This window comes from Oncorhynchus keta, chromosome 27 (genome assembly GCF_023373465.1).
Source record: "Oncorhynchus keta strain PuntledgeMale-10-30-2019 chromosome 27, Oket_V2, whole genome shotgun sequence".
In the NCBI taxonomy this organism is placed as follows: domain Eukaryota; kingdom Metazoa; phylum Chordata; class Actinopteri; order Salmoniformes; family Salmonidae; genus Oncorhynchus; species Oncorhynchus keta.
Genome location: NC_068447.1, coordinates 25613593 through 25631174, shown reverse-complemented (window position 1 = coordinate 25631174; position 17582 = coordinate 25613593). Strand labels below are relative to the sequence as shown.

Below are 17582 nucleotides of genomic sequence, written 5' to 3'. Positions count from 1 at the left end.
TGCTATGGAGTGTGGTCTTGTTAGGTTTATCACCCAAAGCATCGTAAATCTTCTGTCAGTATTAAGCCCCCCAGAGGCCCACTTACAGTTCACACAGATGCAATAGTTATAAGAACCCTCTTCTGTTGCATAAAACAACCATTTGATGCAATGACAGTATTATAACATAATCTTGTAATTTCCCTCACATAGTGCATGTTCATTTCAGTCAGAATATAACTCTTGTTTCTTCCTCTATGTGTTATATTTGATTTACAGCTGAGTGAATGGGCAGTAATGGACTCTAATTGTGATGATGTGTTTGCAGGGCTGTGAACTCCCACTCCCCTCAAGATGGAGAGACAACCCAGTTCCTGGCCAAGCAGGAAGTAGTGTGGAAGGGCTTCCTCAACATGATCAGCGTGGCCAAGTTCGTCACCAAGGGCTATCTGGTCTCCGGGCCTTCTGAATATCTCAAAGAGGTAATGAATATAACATATAACTTTGCTACCATGACCGCAAGAAAAGAAATAGGAGAGCATTGTCAGATGTCTTTAGATTTGTTTATTTGTGAACATTTAAGTCAATACCTTTCATAAACATCTTAGCAGTTTGGTCTATATGGATATTAACAAAACATTTATTTTGTTTAGGATCTGCCTGATACCATACAGCTTGGTGGAAGAATCATGCCTCAAACTGTGTGGGATTACATCGGGAGAGTGAAGACCTCTGTTACAAAGGCAAGCCCTCCCTATGTCATTATGAAAGAAACTATACAATTTAGATAGAAACACATACACAGACCCTGTCTCAATGATAAGAGATTATTATTATTGGTCCACAGGAGCTGTGTGTGATCCGGTTCCACCCAGCGACAGAGGAGGAGGAAGTGGCCTATGTGTCTCTGTTCTCCTACTTCAGCAGCAGACGGCGCTTCGGGGTGGTGGCCAACAACAGCCGCAGCATTAAAGACATCTACCTCATCCCACTCAGTGCGAAGGAGTCCATTCCTTCCAAACTCCAACCCTTCGAAGGATCAGGTAAGAAAAGGCCAACATGTATGTAGAAGGCTACACAGATGCCACACTGACATTTGAATGCTGGTATATATTTTTTGATGCTATTTTTTTTTATCATTCAAAACGAATCTCTCTACTCCCTGTTTATTTAACAGGCTTTGAGAAGAATCGCCCCAATCTTCTTTTGGGACTGGTTATTTGCCAGAAACCCAAACGTGCGGGAAGCTTGCCACAAGAGGTTGAAGAGAAGAGAGCCAAGATCCACATATCCAAAGACTCCAGAGATACTGTCCTCCCGAGACCCCCTACGCTGTATGGGTCTGACCCTAGGACGGAGGAATTCCTGCCCTACGACCCAGCGATGCCCATCATGTCCACCCCTCCTGGTTCCCCTCCTTCCACTGGATCCCCATCAGACTCCTCCTCCTCTGGCTCACTGACTATTCCATCACTTCTGTCCTCCATCAGAGCTGCTCTCCCTGCTTCTGCCCCACCCCCCATCACTAGCACATCCACCACTCCCCTGCAGACCATCCTGAAGTCACTGTTTGGGAAGGACTCTCATGCAGTCCCAGCAGTTGCAGCAGTGCCCCTTCCAACCACTTTGCCCCCTCCCCCAATGGTAGATCCGATAGTACAGCAGTACGGACAGAAATCCAAAGTCAAAGAGATTGAGGAGGAGGAAAATGAATATGATCGACCATATGACCCGGAGGAGGAGTATGATCCAGCAATGGGCTATGGAAGGGTTGCCCCAATTAATATAGATAAAATGTTTGAGACGAATGCTGCCACTCAGGCCACGTGTACAGATGACGACGACGTGGCTTACGACCCTGAGGATGAGACTATCTTTGAGGATATGCACAAGGATGGGGTCGGTGTAGTGAAAGTCCCAGCTCCAACTTCAGCTCCAGCTCCTACCCCAGTCCCAGCTCCAGTACAAGACCCATTCCCAGATCCCAGTCCAGCTCCAGCCCCTCTGAGCCGCCCCATTACTGGTGCTGTGGTTGTGTCAGCCGCTACTCTGACTGAACAACAGCGAATGCTTGAGGATCTCAACAGGCAGATTGAGGAGCAGAAACGGCAGCTGAAGGAGCAGGAGGAGGCACTGCGTCAGCAGAGAGAGGCAGTGGGCATGTTCATGGCCCATTTCTCTGTTTCCGATGCCTTGATGTCTCCCCCTACTAAATCTGGGCTGTCTCACTTACAAACACAGCAGAGTGAAGGAGAGCAGTCTGAGGCAAATCCTTCAGTCAATCAAAGAGCTTTGAAAGGTATTTTGAAAACAGAGGAAACAGAAGTACCAATAAAACAGGAGATTAAGAGAGAGACCAAGACTGTACCTCTTTCAGTGTCAAGAAATGTGGAAATGCCCAATGCATCACCAAAGCGGGTTAAAGAGATTAAAAAGGAAAGTATTCAGGCAACAGACAATTCAGATCCTGAAGCTGGTGAGATCCAGGACTCTGATGTAGCTTACGACCCAGAGGATGACACTATCTTTGATGAGCTGAAAGACACAAATGGAGAAGAAAAGGCGAAAACCTCAACTCGATCAGATTCAGCAAGGCGTTCTGAGCGTTCTCGTGACTCCTCAGTGTCTAGCTCGTGTCGTGGTGCATCACGCAATGACACTCCTGATAAGAGGCGTAAGCGTAGCAGCCAACCAGATACTCACTCACCGAAAAGACGGGACCGTAAAGTCAGGGACCGCCAAGAAAGCCCTCCTCGTAGATCTGGCCGCCGGTCCCCTGGACACTCTGATAGGCGAAGGGAAAGACACAGACGGGGTGAGAGGAGCCGACCATATCACAGAGGTCGTCACCACTCTGAGCGCCCAGGCCGCCATATCCCTCATAAAGAGCGTACTTCTCGACGCAGCTCTGGTAGCCATAGAAGATCCCCATCTTCACCAAGACAAAAACAAGATTCTGGCTCTAGGGGACTCTCAAAGGGTCAAAGGGAGACTTCTCCTCCAGTGTGGGATAACTCAAAGGGCCCAGAGGCTCCTGAAGACATGGGTCCTACAAGTCCAACTCCAGCACTGGTCATGGAGGCTAATGACTCACCTCAGCCCCCTCTTGAAAGACAGGACATTGATGAACCACTGGGTGATCGTTGTGATTCTGGAGGTCCACCACACGGAGAGATTGAGGACACAGGACATCAAATGCCTCATGAGAATCCCACTCCCCAGAAGCCTGCGGATCAACAACCTTCTCAAAGCTTGCTGGGATCACCATCAAAAGGGCCCAACAACGAGCAAGGCCCCAACATCCAGCTTCAAGACAATAGGGATAGGCCCTCTCAACTGGAACTACTAGAGCAATGCAGTGTACAGAGCCCATCAGACATTATGAGAGAAAAACAGTTTTCCTCACAAGGTCCTCCCCACATGGCCTCTCCAAATAACCAGGGTGAGCGGTCCAGCAGTTTAGAAAGGAGAGATCCTGATATGAGGGAGGGAAGGAGAAACCAAGGACCTGATATGATGGGACCCGGGCCAAACATGAGGGGTGAAAGGAGAGGGCCGCAAATGAGGCATCCAAGTCCAAATATCAGAGGTCCAGAACCAGATATGAGAAGTCCAGATATGAGAGAGGACCACTTCTCACCAACAACTTACTTTGGAGGAAAGAGATCACCATCGCCCCATTTTAATAGTCCAAGGATCCCCTCATCTGTTCCAAGAGGAAATTTAAAGGATCAACGGGGAGCACCTTGTCCTGGTTTCCGCCCCAGGGGTCCTCGTACCTCAAGGTGGATGTCACCACGGTCCCGGTTTGATGGTCCACATAATCCGCTAGTAGTAAGACCCCTAGAGCTGCTCGGAAAACAAAGAGGCACCAACCAGAATCATGACAATGGAGGTGAGCCTATTCAACCAGAAATAAAGGAGCAACACATTGCACAGAGCCCATCAGACATTATGAGAGAGAACCAGTTTTCCTCACAAGGTCGTCCCCACATGGCCTCTCCAAGCAACCACGGTGAGCGGTCCAGCAGTTTAGAGAGGAGAGATCCCGATATGAGGGAGGGACGAAGACACCAAGGCCCAGACATCAGAAGTCCAGATATGATAGAACCTGGGCCAGACATGAGGGGGCCAGTGCCAGACATGTGGGATGATAGAAGGGGTTCAGGGCCAGACATGAGGGCTGATAGGAGAGGGCCAGACATGTGGGATGCTAGAAGGGGTTCAGGGCCAGACATGAGGGCTGATAGGAGAGGGCCAGACATGTGGGATGATAGAAGGGGTCCAGGGCCAGACATGCAAGGTTCAGGGCCAGAGATGGGGGGTCCAGGGCCAATCATGCGAGGTCTAGGGCCAGACATGCAAGATCCAGGGCCAGACATGAGGGGTGATAGGAGAGGGCCAGAGCCCGACATGAGGGGTGATAGGAGAGGGCCAGAGCCTGACATGAGGGGTGATAGGAGAGGGCCAGAGCCCGACATGAGGGGTGATAGGAGAGGGCCAGAGCCCGACATGAGGGGTGGGCCAGACATATGGGATGATGGAAGAGGTCCAGGACCAGACATGACAGCTCCTGAAATGCCAGACCCAGATCCAGATATGAGAAGTCCAGACATGAGAATGGACCACTTCACACCAACAGCTAACTTTGGAGGAGAGAGACCAACATCGACTCATTTCAGCAGTCCAAGGATGATCTCACCTGTTCAAAGAGGACATTTTGAGGATCAAAGGGGAGTACATCGTCCTGGTTTCCGCCCCAGGGGTCCTCGTCCTTCGAGGTTCAACCAGCCCAGAGGCTCATATCCAGGGCACTTCCCAGGGGGGCAACCACGGTTCCGTTTCGATGGTCGACAGGGAGTGGTAAGACCTGCTCATGCCTCGCTGGTAACACCAAGGGAGCACAGTATACAGAGCCCTTCAGAAATTCTGATAGAAACCCAGATACCGTCACAAGGTCCTCCCCACATGGCCTCTCCAAACAACAATGGGGAGCGGTCCAGCAGTTTAGAGAGGAGAGATCCAGATATTGGGGAGGAAAGGAGAAACCCAGGGTCAGACATCAGAGGTCCAGATATGATGGGACCAGGGCCTGACATGAGGGGTGATAGGAGAGGACCAGGGCCAGACATGAGAGGTGATAGGAGAGGACCAGGGCCAGACATGAGGGGTGATAGAAGAGGGCCAGGGCCAGACATGAGGGGTGATAGGAGAGGGCCAGGGCCAGACATGAGGGATGATAGGAGAGGGTCAGAAATCAGAGGTCCAGAGATGATGGGACCAGGGCCAGACACGAGGGGTGATAGAAGGCCAGGGCCAGACATGAGGGGTGATAGGAGAGGGCCAGACATGAGAGATTCAGGGCCAAACATCAGAGGGCCAGGTCTAGTGCCAGACACAAGGGGTGATAGGAGAGGGCCAGGGCCAGACATGAGGGGTGATGGGAGAGGTCCAGTGCCAGACATGAGGGGTGATGGGAGAGATCCAGGGCCAGACATGAGGGGTGATGGGAGAGGTCCAGGGCCGGACATGAGGGGTGATGGGAGAGATCCAGGGCCAGACATGAGGGTTGATGGGAGAGGGCCAGACATGAGGGGTGATGGGAGAGGGCCAGGGCCAGACTTGAGGGGTGATGGGATAGGGCCAGATATGAGGGGTCCAGGGCCAGACATGAGAGATCCAGGGCCAGACACAAGGGGTGATAGGAGAGGTCCAGGGCCAGACATGAGAGGTCCAGGGCCAGACATGAGGGTTCTAGGGCCAGACATGAGAGATCCAGGGGCAAACATCAGAGGGCCAGACACAAGGGGTGAGAGAAGAGGTCCAGGGCTAGACATGAGGGGTCCAGGGCCAGACATGAGAGGTCCAGGGCCAGACATGAGGGTTCTAGGGCCAGACATGAGAGATCCAGGGGCAAACATCAGAGGGCCAGACACAAGGGGTGAGAGAAGAGGTCCAGGGCTAGACATGAGGGGTCCAGGGCCAGACATGAGGGGTGATAGGGGAGGACCAGGGCCAGACATGAGGGTTCTAGGGCCAGACATGAGGGTTTTAGGGCCAGACGTGAGGGGTGATAGGGGCGGTCCAGGGCCAGACATGAGGGGTGATAGGAGAGGGCAAGGGTCAAACATGAGGGGTGATAGGAGAGGGCCAGACATGAGAGATCCAGGGCCAGACACAAGGGCTGAAAGAAGAAGGCCAGACATGACAGATCAAGGGCCAGACATGAGAGGGCCAGGTCTAGGGCGAGACACAAGGGGTGACAGGAGATGGCCAGGGCAGGACTTGAGGGGTCCTGGGCCAGACATCAGAGGGCCAGGTCTAGGGCCAGACACAAGGGGTGATAGGAGAGGGCCAGACATCAGAGGCCCAAGGACAGATATGAGGGGTGATAGAAGAGATCCAGGGGCAGACATGAGAGATCCAGGGCCAGACATGAGAGATCCAGGGCCAGACATGAGAGATCCAGGGCCAGACCTGCAGGGTCCAGGGCCAGACATGCAGGGTCCAGGGCCAGACATGCAGGGTCCAGGGCCAGACATGAGAGATCCAGGACCAGACATGCAGGGTCCAGGGCCAGACATGAGAGATCCAGGGCCAGACATGAGAACTCCAGAGCCAGACATGAGAACTCCAGAGCCAGACATGAGAGGTCCAGACACAAGGGGTTATAGGAGAGGGCCAGGGCCAGACATTTGGGGTGATAGGAGAGGGCCAGACATGAGGGTTGATAGGAGAGGACCAGGGCCAGGCATGAGGGGTCCAGAGCCAGATATCAAAGGACCAGGTCTAGGGCCAGACTCAAGGGGTGACAGGAGAAGGCCAGGGCTAGACTTGAGGGGTAATCGGAGAGGGCCAGGGCCAGACATGAGAGTGCCAGGGCCAGACACAAGGGGTGATAGGAGAGGGCCAGGGTCAGAGATGAGGGGTCCAGGACCAGACATGAGAGATCAAGAGCCAGACATCAGAGAACCAGGTCTAGGGCCAGACACAAGGGGTGATAGGAGAGGGACAGGTCCAGACATGAGAGGGACATGGCCCGAAACAAGAGGTGATAGGAGAGGGCCAGGGAGAGACTTGAGGGTTCTAAGGCCAGACATGAGAAGGTCAGGGCCAGACACAAGGAGTGATAGGAGAGGGCCAGGGCCAGACATGAGGGGTCCAGGACCAGACACAATAGATCAAGAGCCAGACATCAGAGAACCAGGTCTAGGGCCAGACACAAGGGGTGATAGGAGAGGGCAAGGGCCAGACTTGAGGAGTCTAGAGCCAGACATGAGAGGGCCAGGGCCAGGCACAAGGGGTGATAGGAGAGGGCCAGAGCCAGACATTTGGGGTCCAGGACCAGACACGAGAGATCAAGAGCCAGACATCAGAGGGCCAGACACAAGGGGTGATAGGAGAGGGACAGGTCCAGACATGAGAGATACAGGGCCAGACATGGGCTGGCCAGGTCTATGGCCAGACACAAGGAGTGGTAGGAGAGGGCCAAACATGAGAGATACAGGGCCAGACAAGAGGGTGGTTAGGAGAGGGTCAGGGCCAGAAATGGAAGTTCCAGGGCCTGAAACAAGGGGTGATAGGAGAGCACCAGGGACAGACATGAGGGGTCCAGGACCAGACACGAGAGAGCAAGAGCCCAACATCAGAGGGCAGGGTCTAGGGCCAGACACGAGGGGTGATAGGAGAGGGCCAGATATGAGGGGTGATAGGAGAGGGCCAGACATGTGGGATGATAGGAGAGGGTCTTCACCAAACATGAGGGGTCCAGGGCCAGACATGAGCGGTGCAGGACCAGACATGTGGGATGAGAGTAGAGGGCCAGATATGAGAGGTCCAGACAAGAGGGGTGATAGGAGAGGGCCGGGGTCAGACATGAGAGGGCCAGATATGAGGGGTGATAGGAGATGGTCAGGGCCAGACATGAGCGGTGCAGGATCAGACATGTGGGATGAGAGTACAGGGCCAGATATGAGAGGTCCAGGGCAGGACACAAGGGGTGATGGGAGATGGCCAGGGCCAGACTCAATGGGTGATGGGAGATGGTCAGGGCCAGACATGAGAGGTCCAGGGCCAGACATTAGGGGGAATAGGAGAGGGTCAGATATTAGTCTTGATAGGAGAGGCCCAAGGCCAGACATGTTTGGTGAAAGGAGAGGGCCAAACATGAGAGATCCAGGGCCTGACACGAGGGGTCCAGGGCTAGACATGGGTCAAGAAATGCGAGCCCCAGATCCAGACATGAGAAGTCCAGATATAAGAGGAGATCACTTCACAACAATAAATCATTTTGGAGGATCAAGGGGTGTACAAAGTCCTGGTTTCCATGGCCCCAGGGGTCCTCGTCCCTCGAGGTTCAACCAGCCCAGAGGCTCATCTCGAGGGTATTTCCCAGACAATGGGGGGCAGCCACGGTTTGACGGTCCACGGCTAGTGGTAAGACCGTTGAGGCCTAAAGGAGGTTTACTCCCCACTCCCCCGGAGGGTCTCATGAGTTTGCCGAACAACAGCCCAGATACTTTTAGAGAAGACCAGTGGCGGAACAGTCACTCGCCTGATACGAGGAGAACAAGCCTACCCATAGAAGACTGTGAAATTAGAAACTATGGAGACAGAGAAAACAACTCTGAAGAACGTGGCCGTGGTGTTAACCCCCGAGATACGGTTAACTTCCAGGGCACAGCGCCCTGCTTGTCCCAGGGGAGGCAGTTGCCTGAGGACAATGGGAGAGAGCAGGGTGGCAGTCATGGAAGACAGGGGGACAGGGGGACAGGTAGGCTTGTGAGTAGGGAGAGAGAAAGGGTTAGAGGGAGCGAAGTAGACCGGCCCAGAGAGGAGGTAGATGAAAAGCAAAAGACACCCACAGAAAAGGACAGAGACATTAGCAGAGCCACAAGCAGAGAAGGAGAGGCAAACAGAGATGTTAGTCTGCACAACCGTTCACTCTCAAAAGACCATGACCAAGACATTTTAAAGGATGTAAGTGGAAAGAAAGAAGAACAAATGGAGGGAAAGGGTAAAACGGTTGAATTAACAGAAACGCCCCAGGTAGACACGCCCCAGGACAGCAAAGGGCCTGTTTGACTGGAGACTACTGTTAACAGAAATGCATGGACTAAGTTTGAAGTTGGTTCAGTTCATAATGTACTACGTAGTCGTTTTCACTACATCATAAAACACCCTTAACTTTTTGAATGTCATGACTGAACGTACCTTGTTTCATTCAATTTAGTTTTAAAATTGTACAAATTATGTGCTTTTCAGAATTTCCAGATTAAAACTCATGTCAAGTCAAACATAATAGATATGTACATTGTGTTTATGGATATTTTTTTTGTCTTTTTTTTTTGTATAAGTCCAAACCTATTGAGCCATACTGCTGTCATCTATTCACTGATTAGAAAAAGCCTTCATGTTGGATCATCTCATGATAATTATGTTTTAGAATAAACCTTCTTTTTTTTTTTTTTACTCTGTTTTAATTTGTTGAATCGAGGCCAATAAAAACAGTAAAGGAATGATCATACTTGCATTTAATTTGAACCACAATCAATTATCAGCTTTGTCTGATAGACATTTTGACTAATAATTTAAGTATGCATATGTTTGAGTTTTGCTTGCAATGCAAATTGATTGAATATTAGAATTATTGTGTAGCCTATGCATAATCAAAAGGTCCTGCCATATTATCTTTGGTCAAGCCTTGGGGCATTATTAACCTAAACTCAGGCCCACAGTGAAAGCACTTTCTCAGTTATGAGTTTATCCAACTCTTGCTCATGTGGTTGATGCTTTGGGGTCTTTGCGCCTCATTTAAAAATGACATGAAATTTCACATACATGGACCCCAATAACTACGGTAAACTAAACAATCAATCAAATGTATATTTATAAAGCCCTTTTTACATCAGCCGATGTCACAAAGTGCTGTACAAAAACCTAGCCTAAAACCCCAAACAGCAAGAAATGCAGGTGTAGAAGCACGGTGGCTTGGAAAAAACTCCCTAGAAAGGCTGGAACCTAGGAAGAAACCTAGAGAGGAACCAGACTCTGAGGGGTGGCCAGTCCTCTTCTGTGCCCGGTGGAGATTATAACAGAACATGGCCAAGATGTTCAAACATTCATAGATGACCAGCAGGGTCAAATAATAATCAGAGTGGTCATCACAAAGGAGTCATCAAGCCAGGTAGTCCTGAGGCATGGTCCTAGGGCTCAGGTCCTGAGAGAGAAAGAAGGGGGAGAAAGAGAGAATTAGCATACTTAAATTCACTCAGGACACAGGATAAGACCGGAGAAATGCTCCAGATAAAACAGACTGACCCTAGCCCCCTGACACAAACTATTGCAGCATAAATACTGGAGGCTGAGACAGGAGGGGTCGGGAGACACTGTGGCCCTGACCGACGATACCACCGGACAGGGCCAAACAGGCAGGATATAACCCCACCTACTTTGCCAAAGCACAGCCCCCACACCACGAGAGGGATATCTTCAACCACCAACCTACTACCCTGAGACAAGGCCGAGTATAGCCCACGACTATATGGCTATCATCTGCTGCTACATACAGTGCCTTCGGAAAGTATTCAGACCCCTTGACTTTTTCCACATTTTGCTACGTTACAGCCATATTGTGAAATGCATTACAAATAATCCTCAGCAATCTACACATAATACCCCATAATGACAAAGTGAAAAAAGTTTTTGTAGAAATATATTAAAAAGAAAACGGATACCTTATTTGCATAAGTATTCCGACACTTTGCTATGAGACTTGAAATTGAGCTCAGGTGCATCCTGTTTCCATTGATCATCCTTGAGATGTTTCTACAACTTGATCCACATGTGGTAAATTCAATTGATTGGACATGATTTGGAAAGGCACACACCTGTCTATATAAGGTCCCACAGTTGACAGTGCATGTCAGAAAAAACCAAGCCACGATGCCGAAGAAATTGTCCGTAGAGTTCCGAGACAGGATTGTGTCGAGGCACAGATCTGGGGAAGGGTACCAAAACATTCTGCAGCATTGAACGTCCCCAAGAACACAGTGGCCTCCATTACTAAATGGAAGAAGTTTGAAACCACCAAGACTTCCTAGAGCTGGCCGCCTGGCCAAACTGAGCAATTGAGAGTGAAGGGCCTTGGTCAGGGAGGTGATCAAGAACCTGATCACTCTGACAGAGCTCTAGTGTTCCTCTGTGGAGATGGGACAACCATCTCTGTCTGCAGCACTCCACTAATCAGGTCTTTATGGTAGAGTGGCCAGATGGAAGCCACTCCTTAGTAAAAGGAACATGACAGCCCGCTTGGAGTTCGCCAAAAATGTACTTAAAGACTCAGACCATGAGAAACAATCTCTGGTCTGATGAAACCAAGATTTAACTCTTTGGCCTAATGGCCAAGCGTTACGTCTGAAAGAAACCTGGCACCATCCCTACGGTGAAGCATGGTGATGATGGCATCATGCTATGGGGATGTTTTTCAGCCACAGGGACTGGACGACTAGTCAAGATTGAGGCAAAGATGAACGAACAGAGATCATTGATGAAAACCTGCTCCAGAGCGCTCAGGACCTCAGACTGGGGTGAAAGTTCACCTCCCAACAGGACAACAACCCTAAGCACACAGCCAAGACAACGCAGGAGGGGCTTTGTGACAAGTCTCAGAATGTCCTTGAGTGGCCCAGCCAGAGCCTGTACTTAGACCCGATCGAATATCTCTAGAGACCTGAAAATAGCTGTGCAGCAATGCTCCTCATCCAACATGACAGCTTGAGGATCTGCAGAGAAGATTGGGAGAAACTCCTCAAGTACATATGTGCCAAGCTTGTAGCATCATACCCAAGAAGATGCAATGCTCTAATCACTGCCAAAGGTGCTTCAACACGGTACTGAGTAAAGGGTCTGAATACTTGTGTAAATGTGCTATTTCTGTTTTTAATTCATTAGCGAAAATGTCTTAACCTGTTTTTACTTTGTCATTATGGGGTATTGTGTGTGGATTTATGAGGAAGGAAAAACATATCCATTTTAGAATAAGGATATAACATAACAAACTGTGGAAAAGGTCAAGGGGTCTGAACTATTTTTGAAGGCACTGTACAGGCACTACATGTATCACTCAGGGTCCATACAGGGTCCATGCATCTGCCCAACCAACAGGCGTACTACACGTGTTAAAAGTATACAGTCATAGAGCTCGCCAGCTTGTCGTCCTAAAACCTGAAATTAGTTACCTTTTGTTCGTCCAGCCACTCCTATGGGGGAAATTAATGGAGAAATCTAATGGAGTTTTGTGATAAACGCTGAAAACAAGGTTCACACAGGCGTAGATCTTTTGCGTTTTGTTCTTTGGGATAATATCAGTCAGTTAACATGACCTTTATGAATTATGAATTCTATATACTTTTTTTGATTGCATAAATGTTCCAAAATCCATTGTTAGCTGATGAAGATTCTCATAGAACAAAACATATAAGATCTCCTACGCCTGTGTGAACCATGTTTTCAGAACATTTTTAGATTTATTTTGTTAATTTAACATTTATTTAACTAGGCAAGTCCGTTAAGAACAAACCAAACCCTTAACCCGATGACGCTGGGCCAATTGTGTGCCGCCCTGAGGGACTCCCAATCACGGCCGGTTGTGATATAGCCTGGAATCAAACCAGGGTCTGTAGTGACGCCTCTAGCACTGAAATGCAGTGTCTTATTAGACTGCTTCGCCACTTATTGTTGTTCAGTATAATTAACATCGTTGAATGTTTGATTTACTAGCATTTAATGATGGGAGCAGTCAAGCAAGTTACCAAATCTCAAAAAATATTTTAGAACAACTTTCATGGACACTGACAGCAGAGGCTCTGTTTTTGAGCCAATGAAAATGCCTGACGTCAGTTGCCACCCAAGTTATTTTCTAATCACGTTCGCTCTCTTGTCTGTCTGTCAAAGTCGGTTGGTAAAATTCTAAACACGAGCCTGTTTTTAGACGACGATTTTGATCAATTAATGAACTTATAATTGAAGACTATTTTAAATACAAATATATCCATCTATTCAGGTAGTTATCAAATGTTTAATTGAGACAATTGTAAGGGTGGTGACTTTTCAGTCAGTGAATTATTGGAAAAGTTTCTGGCTACAGTAACTAACTTTAACTAGCTAACATCTGCTAGCTAACATTACCGCATATTTGTACGTTTACTCTTTTTAAGTTGACCAAATAGTACAATTTCAAAAAGCTATTTAGTTGGATAGCTAGCTATATTCCACATTTCAGTAAGAATAAGTGTAGCTCGTTAACTGTATTTTTATTTAACTAGCCAAGTCGGTTAATAAGAACAAATTCTTATTTACAATGACGGCCTCGGAACAGTGGGTTCGGTTAATTGCCTTGTTCAACAGAATTTTACCTTGCCTAGCTCGTGGATTCGATCGAGCAGCCTTTCGGTTTCTGGCCCAACGCTCTAACCACTAGGCTGCCTACAGTGTGAAGTGAGTTGTCATATAGTAGCTGGAGTGTAACGTTAGCGCAGTTTAGATCAAGACGCGCGAGCTGGATTGATCGATCAGAGCGGGAAAAGTATTTTGCTAGTTAGCCAGAGATCAGCCCATTGATTTAGCTAAGGTTATAGACCCCGGTAACAGACAGATAGATATCTATGTTGAACATGAAAGTATTGTTCTTGTTCTAAACTGACATTAAGCATATGTTTCTCTCAACAGGATGTCCGTGGCATGTAAAACCATTAATGTGTCACCTGCTTGTAAAACCATTCATGTGTCACCTGCATTGGGGCAGTACAACCCAGATTCTGTCGAGGTGATCATGAGCCAAAACGGGTGTGTTCCAAATGATCAAAGCCAGATTTTGGGCACTGAGCTCAACCTGATGGAGATGACAGAAGTGGAGTACACCCACCTTCAGCACATAATCCAGTCACACATGGAGGCACAAGCGGCTGGTCCAGAGGGATCAGGAGATGCCCGGTTCAACACTACCGTATTCACCGTGGAAAACTCTGCACCCCAACCTACATACCCAGCCAAGTCTCCCCCGAACACTCCACCTGATGCTATGTCAACTTCAACTGATGAGCAGCAGTACATTCTCGGCGGCTTGAACCAGGGTGGACAGGTTGACATCAAGGAAATTAAAATGGTATTGGTCAGTGACGGGAACGTTATACCTGGAGAACGGACCCCCACCACTTGCTGTGAAGTCCCCGGCTCCGTGTTGGCTAAAATCAAGAGTGCAGTGGATGCGACCCAAGAATGTGGCTTGGAAGCATACAACAACGGTAGCACACAGCTATTGTCTAGGCCCAACCCACCCGCCCGAGTTCGCTTGGAGAAGAGGTTCAACTGCACCCCCTGTGACATCCCCAGACAACAGGATGTGCAATCAGCAGCTCTGAGCAAGTACGTTTTATCCCTACATTTCGAGTGATGATAATGTAGGCCTATACTAGCCATACTTTGTTTACAGCTGTAAATTCTCTACTACACTACTAAAAACACATTGTCATATAAGTACTGAGTTACTCAACATTTGTCTTTCTTTTACAGTTTTTTGACAATGCTTCATCAATCAAATGAGGCGCAAGAAGCAGCAATGCATTCACAACCACAGAAGTGGGTGAGGTCAGATCGGGGCAACCCTATTGAGCTGTCATACCCATATGGAAGCATGTTCAACCCCATCGCCGGCGCCCGTCAAGTATGAGCAACATACTACTGATCTAAATCTGTATCTAAATCATAAAAATGTAATTGTTTTATATTGTTACAAGGAAGGGATTCAGTGCTATGTTTTGACAATTCTTCTATTCTTAGGGATTTGGGAATGTCCCTCATATGCTTGACCCCAATAAGCATCAAGGGTTGATCATTCCAAAGAACTTCACATTCAGCTATCGGCAAGACAAGATGCCTGACAAAGTTCCATGCGCCAACAGCCCCAACCCAACAGAGGAGAAAGTTTGGGTGAAGGTGGAAGGTATGTATGTTCACTGTTCAGCTTGATTTGGAGGGCACTCATAACAAAACTTAATGTACAGTCTTTCTCCAGCTTATTTTGTACATGTATTGTAGTATTGCTGAACATAACATCCAACTCTTTTTTTTTTGTTGTTGTAACTCTTAACACCCTCTTTATCTCTTTCAGATGATGCTGTGGCGAAGCCTGCTAAACGCAGTAGGACCCGTGGAACGTGTGCTGTCAAGACCTCTGGCGTTGTCACAGACTCAGTGGAGGGAAGAGCAACTGGAGCAACTGGAGGAGCAGGCGCAAAAAAGAGAGGAGGGCCACCAGTGGAAAGTAGCCAGCGCAGAGAGAGACACAACAGCAAGGAGCGGGACCGCAGGTAATCAGACCCACACTTGTGCTTACACTTGTTAGGTTTTAGTCATCAGAGTAAGAACTTTACGGACACTATGAAAGCTTAGACCAGGTTTATTCTTCCCAAAGAATCGAACAGCTGAATCGACAAAAAACATGTTTGCAATAGTGGTGGTATATGTACCCCACTTTGGGTGGAGTCTCCTCCTTCTCGCTAAACATAGTTTCCTGCCTAGCAATAAAGATACAAAGTGATACAGGCAATAAATTGTTCCTCTTCCCTTAATCTTACCTGACCTCGCCCTCTTATCCACAGCTCCCTCCCTTTATCAGTACTGCCACATGCGATTGTTTTCCCTGCACTCATCACATTCTAAGCTTAATTGCACCCACCATAACCCTTCCTCCTACAGATAACCATTAACTCCTGGGTTAGACCCTCGACTATGGCACCCCTCATGTCTCTAGCATAACTAATGATTAATAATATTCAAAGTTTTTAGAAATCTGAACCCATCACACTTATACTCAGACACACAAACTGTTGCTTGTTTTACTCTCTTGGGCACGTTATTACTTTTGCTCATTAGCATTCACACTTTTACATGGTACATATGTCAAAAAGGGCTTCACAGCACAGCAAACCATACCTAAACCATAAAAGAAAAAAACACACTGACACTTAGTACACACCTCAAACAGAAGTTCCTGTCAGTAACACCTTTTACTCTAGGAGGAGGATCCGCTTCTGCTGTGATGAGCTGAATGTGCTGGCGCCATTCTGTAACCACGAGACGGACAAAGCCACAACCCTGCAATGGACCACCGCCTTCCTCAAGTACGTCAGAGAGGTGTACGGGGACTCCATCAAACAGGTGAGTGCCTGATCTAAGTTGATTATCCCTACGTGGCTATGACCTCACCAACAGACATATTGCAATGTTGTGCTGCTGTAGTGTCCTGATGCACAGGTATTCCTAAAGTGGTGACTCACTCTGCCCTCTTCCTCAGGAGTTCCAGGGCACGTTCTGTGGCAAGACTGGTCAGCGGCTCAAGCCCAGCAGTGCCTCAGGCCAGGTCATGGTCCGCCAGGAGACAGCAGAGCCATCTAGCACCCTACAGGCATCGGAGCAGTAAATACACACACCTATTTAATAATTATTCTATTTATTAATTTATTTTACCCTCAAGAGTAGCTGTGATCCATTGGGTTTGGCTTTGGAATGTTAGGTGTCACAAAAGCATCAGGTATTGCCAGAGGGACAGACATCCATTTGATTGGGGTTTTTTTTCGGGGGAGGAAAGGGATTTTGGTGTTCTGTTTATTGCTTTATTTCTCCTCTGTGATTATTATCCCCCTTGACAGAGCATGTACTCCATCCAACATGTAATTTTCCATCTTGATCTATTTGGGCACAGTTTTTGTATCAAGAGATTTCATAAATGTTTATTTTTGCTTGAAAGTGTTCAAGTTCGACTAATATTTGAAACGAGCTTCCCTTCCAAACCTCATGATTGACAATAATTAAAATGGGTGAAGGTTTTAAGTTTGACCATGGAAGTAACATTCCAATGTGGTTTTGAGGGTCTTGATTGTACAATGCAAATTTAACTGCACTCCAGGACTCGTATGGATCAGGTTAGTGTGTATGATGAGGAAGGAGATGTTTTTTTATACAACTTTACATAATTGTGATTCTTTGAGCTGACAAACCTTTTTATTAAAAAAAATGCTTTACTGAAAGTCATGCACAGGAGGCACTGTTTCTCTAGGATAGGAGTTGAACATGATCTACTGACTAGATTTCAGTTTAGTTAACAGATGTAATATAGTTCCATTTTTAATCATACGTGCATCTTTATCTGCAATTGTAATTTATTTTGACTGTGTTTTATACAGGGTTTTTTGGTACTTGTGGCAACAGTAAACCACTAACAACAAATGCAGCCTTCTAAATGTATATTGTTCAGTGTTGCTCCACTCTGTATATACAACTCTGGAAAAAGTTCAGTTTCCGTGACAGTTTTTCATATTACCTTAATATTAGATATTTAAAATAAATGTGACTTAATGTACTTGCCTTTGTGTTTATCTCCTGATTGTTTGATTGCATAAACATTCAGTTGGTTAACTTGATATGTAGAAAAGAGTAATGTTTTACTGAAAAGTGGCTTTATTTGTTATTTCTTACAACATGGTGCTGTAGCAACTTACTGTACATACAACAGTCACCCACAAATAATAAATAGTATTTAAAGT

At 47.5% G+C, this 17582-nt stretch overlaps 2 protein-coding genes across 3 annotated transcripts in view; both read left to right on the top strand.

The window, feature by feature from the left end:
* The window catches only part of LOC118360284 (death-inducer obliterator 1-like), a 41748-nt gene extending 32247 nt beyond the window's left edge, over positions 1-9501 (top strand). Inside the window, exons 14-17 of the mRNA XM_052482579.1 lie at positions 308-461; positions 633-722; positions 827-1022; positions 1157-9501. Coding sequence (XP_052338539.1) covers positions 308-461; positions 633-722; positions 827-1022; positions 1157-9063 — 8347 coding nt within the window. The 3' untranslated portion in view covers positions 9064-9501. The remainder of the gene's footprint in view (positions 1-307; positions 462-632; positions 723-826; positions 1023-1156) is intronic.
* A 3411-nt stretch (positions 9502-12912) lies between these two features.
* LOC118359656 (transcription factor-like 5 protein) lies at positions 12913-17398 on the top strand. Of its 2 annotated transcripts, none has more exons than XM_035738243.1 (7): positions 12913-13042; positions 13708-14403; positions 14551-14701; positions 14818-14980; positions 15149-15347; positions 16056-16197; positions 16334-17398. In XM_035738243.1, exons 2-7 carry the CDS (start codon positions 13709-13711, stop codon positions 16457-16459), a joined length of 1476 nt encoding a protein of 491 aa, XP_035594136.1. In that variant the 5' UTR covers positions 12913-13042; position 13708; the 3' UTR covers positions 16460-17398. The 2 variants fall into 2 exon arrangements, with proteins under 2 accessions (XP_035594136.1, XP_035594137.1); XM_035738244.2 differs by lacking the exon at positions 12913-13042 and adding an exon at positions 13059-13476.
* The last annotated feature ends 184 nt before the right edge of the window (positions 17399-17582 follow it).